Source organism: Nicotiana sylvestris, chromosome 1 (assembly GCF_000393655.2).
Source record: "Nicotiana sylvestris chromosome 1, ASM39365v2, whole genome shotgun sequence".
Lineage (NCBI taxonomy): Eukaryota > Viridiplantae > Streptophyta > Magnoliopsida > Solanales > Solanaceae > Nicotiana > Nicotiana sylvestris.
This window is the reverse complement of record NC_091057.1, coordinates 32648284-32653376: the sequence shown is the minus strand read 5'-3', so window position 1 is coordinate 32653376 and position 5093 is coordinate 32648284. Positions and strand designations below refer to the sequence as shown.

Genomic DNA, 5093 nt, shown 5'->3' with positions numbered 1-5093 from the left:
AAAATGTGTACCGGAGGAGGAGCAAGGTGAAATACTTGGGGCTTGTCATTCTTCACCATATGGGGGCCACCATGGTAGAGCAAGAACGGAGGCCAAAGTTCTAAGTTGTGGTTTCTATTGGACCACTCTTTACAAGGATACAAGTGATCTAGTCAAGTGTTGTGATGAATGTCAAAGAGTTGGAATCTCAAAGAAAAATGAAATGCCCCTTACCACCATTTTGGAGATTGATATTTTCGATGTGTGGGGTATTGACTTCATAGGTCCTTTTGTGAGTTCTTGTGGAAACACCTACATCTTGATCGCGGTTGATTATGTGTCTAAATGGGTTGATGCTATTGCTCTACCGAACAATGAGGCAAGAAGTGTGGTGGCGTTTTTGAAGAAGAATATTTTCACAAGGTTTGGTACTCTGCGGGCTATCATAAGTGGTTGGGGGTCATATTTTTGCAACAAATATTTTGATACCTTACTCATCAATTATGGTGTCACACATAAAATCATGACTTCCTATCATCTACAAGCAAGAGGTCAAGTAGAAGTCTTCAACCAAGAGATAAAGTGTATTTTGTCCAAAACAGTGAATTCTAACTGGATGGATTGGTCCAAGAAACTTGATGATGCTTTATGGGCTTACCGAGCAGCTTACAGGAATGTCTCCATACCGGTTGGTGCTTGGAAAAGCTTATCATCTTCTGGTGGAACTTGAGTACAAAGCCATATAGGCTCTAAATAAGTTGAATCTTGATTGGGATGTCGCCGCCAACTTGAGGGTGGCACATTTGAATGGGTTGGATGAGTTCTGGCACCATGTCTACACAAGTTCGTCCTTATACAAAGAGAAGATGAAATATCTTCATGATAATTACATTTGGCACAGAGAGTTCAAAGAGGGTGATCTTGTATTGTTGTTCAATTCATGCTTGAGGATGTTTCTTGAAAAGTTAAAGCCTAAATGGAATGGTCCGTTTGAAGTTGTGGGTGTGACACCCTTTGGTGAATTGGACTTGGAGAACAAAAATAATGAGGTGTTTCGAGTAACTGGTCACCGGGTGAAGCATTATTTAGGAAAAGTGGGTGATGGCCATGTTGTGGCGGCGATTCATTTCAAGTGATAGTAGTCTGCGTCGTGCCGCGACATTAAATCAGGCGCTTCTTAGGAGGCAACCCATGTTTCTTTTTCTTTTTTTTTCTTCTTTTTTAGATAGGTGTTATTTTTGTGCTAACTAAATTTGAAGTGTGTTGTAGGGATGAGGGTGCTTTACAGGAACTGTGCTCAGAAAATTAGCTAAGCATGGAAAGAAGTCCGGGCCGTATGTATATTTTGCGGACCGCACAGTTGTGATTGCTAATAGCAAAATGGAAATGCGGCCGCACAATTGTAGTGCGGACCACACAAATTGGAAAAGGAACACAAATTGGAAAAGGAAAATGTAAATTCTCTGAAGTTTGATTTGTTATAGAAATGGCCAAAGTGCGGCCGCACATCAAAATATGTGGTCCACATCAGAAATCTGTTGTCACACCACAAATTGTGTGGACCGCAGACTAGCAAAAGCTTTTGAGCCCCAAGTAACAGAGTATGGACCGCAGGAGGAATTCTACGGCCATACTCGTCCTCTTGTCCCTTAGCCAGGCCCATTTCGTATAAATAGGAGGCCTAGGGTCACTGTACAATTTTTTCCCTCTCTGATCTCTCAAAGTCCTAAAAATTGAAATCTCTTGTTAAAGTTGTTGCTCACAAGCCTAACATATATTGATCACTCATCTCTTGCATTCTTTCATCTCTGGTAAGCATCATAATCTTGATTAAGTTCTTTAAATTTTTAGATTTCTAGTAAAATTTTGAACCAACTGTCTATGAATCTATTTGAACAATGTTGTGGGTAAAATCATAATTGCTATCTGGGGGATAGGTGAATTGATGTTCAAGTTTAATTGTTAATACCATGTCGAATTTGTGCTAAAATTGAAAACCCTAAGAACTCTGTTCGTTAACGTTTTGAATTCTGTCGCCCGCAAAAGAAATTGTGCGGTCTGCAGAAGTGGAGATTAAGGGCATTGGTCAAGCATGAATCTGCAGATCGCAGAAATTCTACCGCGGCCGCAAAAAAGTGAGTGCGGCCGCAAAACAGCCTAATCTCTGTCATCAGAGAGTTGGCAATTTTAGGATATTTGATGTGTGGCCGCAATAATAAAAGTGCAGACCGCACTCTGGTTCTACAGTCGCACTAATAATTGAGTAGACCGCAGTCCAAGTTCTGCGGCCGCAAGATCAAATTGTGTGGTCCGCACAGCCCAGCCAGCAGCCGCACTTGTAATTGTGCGGACCGCACTTCCCCACCCTGCAAGCATATTTTACACTATGTTCATTGTCTGTTTGAACTTGAATTCCACTTGACTCCTGCTACTGCTTTTTACAAATAATGATTAGATCTCGAGGCCCTGGAAATACTTCAAAGGGGAGGGGTGAACCTTCCAGAGGCCGGGCAAAAGCACTTTACCCCTCACCCTCCAAAAGATTATAACTAAGAAGACCACAGCTGGCCGAGAAAGAAATGCAGAGCCCGCCAAATCCAGTTTTTATGCCCCATCTAGGAAAGCATCGGAGGGCAACTCAGTTGAAGAGCAGTCGGTTGTATAATCAAAGCCTCCAGGAAGGTATCAACTACAGGACGAGCCTTCCACAACTCAGAGCACCTCCTAGGGTTCGAAGCGTGCCAGTTAGGATTTAGAGCCTTCTTCTACACCTGTCCCTAAGGCACCATCGACTTCAGTTGATGAGATTCCGGATGATGGCTTAGGGGGTAATAGTATAATTGCCGGTCTTAAGTGGTCAAAGAAGAAAAAGGTCTGGGAAGACAGATTTGTTAGTTTGGCTGCTTTCTACAGTTTTCGTGAGTGGTGGCCAACAAGATAGCTCACTCTTGAATGAAAGTTCCAATTGAAAGACCTCTATAAGGACAATTCGGCAGTCTTGAGGCAGTTCCAAGAGCGGAAGGGGTAGATGTGGTTCACCAAGAGTGTAGTGGACACAAAGAAGTATCTGGTCCGGGAATTTTATGCCAATATGGCGCACATAATAAAGGTACCAAAGTTACTATAGTGAGGAATCTGAAGGTGCAGTTTGACCAGTACATACTGAACACCTACTTGGGGTTTGAGGATGTCGAGCCCACACACTACATGGAGAAGTGTGCACTCGGGGAGGCAGCCCGTCCCTGGCAAGCTAAGATTCTTGCAGCCTTGGGGCCACCACCCCCATGGATCACAGCAGGGATTCCTATTCATCGGAACGCCCTGAACTTCGAGGAAAAGGGATGGCAGCCTTTTGTATGCAATAGACTACACTCATGCCAGAATGAAACTAATCTTCCTATTCAGGGGGCAGTTCTAGTCGCCTTTTTTTTTCTGGGTACCCGATCAATATGGGTGCCGTGATATCAGCCAATATATCTATGGTCACCAGGCAAGCTGACACCTCCTACCCGTATCCCAACACCATCACTGAGTACCTTATATATGCACGGGTGGAGCCGAAAGATTTTGATACGAAGGTGCGGGTGAAGAAGCCCTTCTCATGGTATTCTCTGATGAATGCGCACAACCCTAAGAGAAAGGGTCAGCCTACTACCACTATTGGCCAGTCTGATGAGCTATAGGTGATACCTATACAGACAGCTGATATGCCATCCTCTTCAGCAGAGCCTTCAGCCAGTACAACTGTCATGCCCCCACCTTCAACTTCAATGCCTTCCACCTCGGCTTTGAAGCTAGTACCTATGACCACTTATCCACTATATATGGTGCGAGTCTCCTAGACACTGGCAATTCTCAACAACTGGATAGAGATAGCCACTGCAAAGTTGTCTGACAATCCAGTAATGTTGCAGCGCAGTCATCCATTCCGGCACCCCAAATTCCTCCGATGGTGGATGAGTCTTTGAAGAAGCTCTTGGAGAACCATACCACCACAATGAACACCTTGGTAGAGCATGGATTAGTGATTGAGGAGCTGGGAAAATAAGTAAAGAAAATGAGGAAATCCCAGGCATCCAAGAAATCAGTTGACAGGTTGCGGACAGATGTGATCAAGATTGCAGCAGCTGGAGATCTTCCATTTGACATGTTGATAGATCCAGCTCTTTCAGCACCATCAGTTCCAGTGGCACCAGCTGGCCAGTACGCCAGAAGTTCACCAACCCAGCTACTCCCAAAGTCAAGGATGATGAGATCCTGTCAGAGGTGATTGAGGGCGGTGACATTGTTGGGGACACAAAGATGTCCAAGGCGACATAGGGAGTCTTCTTCACTCTTACCCTTTCCTTTACTCTTATTTTGTTAAGCATTGGGGACAACGCTTACTTTTATTCGAGGGGGTGGAGTTTATTTGATCTATTTGGATGATTTTGAGACATTTGGTTTGTAATAACTGACAGTATTTTCTTTTTTCTCCTTATCCTGTATATATTCTCTCCTTTCTCTTATGATGTATATATTCGCTCTTTTCCTCTCTCATTATGTATATTCGTTATGCTTTCAGTAATTTTCTTTATAGCTTATTTATTTATGTTTTCTTATTAGGTAGTGTTTAATTTAGTAGCTTCTTTTTATGCTTTAGTGGACAATAAGACTTTGATTTTCTTAATGCCACATTTCTTTCCAAAGGTAGTTTTTGTGTGAACCGGGTGACGCTTCCTAATGATGGATGGCGTGACAACCTTCTTAAGGGATTGAGTCCATCTTTGGTGTCTAGGTAGTAATAGTAGTAATAATGAATAAAAAGATCTGATTAATTCAAACTCGAAGAGTCAACACATCTAACTACGTGTTTATGATTAGAGTCAAGGATTTTTAAAAGGAAATAGCTCTAGTTAGTGACTTTGTGACTCTTGTGTTGACTTAGGCAATCATCGAGTGGTTTTATTGAACCATAGTGATTTTCAATCTTGAATGTGATCGTTGTGGGCCCTCAACTCTATCCTCTATAATAATCTTGTTGTGTGAGGGGTGAGATGCTTTGTTGCTAGTCCGAGTACTTGTGCGGAAGTTCTAGAACTTGCCCAAATGTGATTTAGAATTATGATTAAAAT

The 5093-nt window shown here is 42.7% G+C and overlaps 1 protein-coding gene across 1 annotated transcript; it reads left to right on the top strand.

Moving 5' to 3' along the window:
- The first annotated feature begins 502 nt into the window (after positions 1-502).
- On the top strand, positions 503-1115 carry LOC104215182 (uncharacterized). The gene is made up of 2 exons (XM_009764937.2): positions 503-667; positions 726-1115. Exons 1-2 carry the CDS (start codon positions 503-505, stop codon positions 1113-1115), a joined length of 555 nt encoding a protein of 184 aa, XP_009763239.2.
- Positions 1116-5093: the final 3978 nt, after the last annotated feature.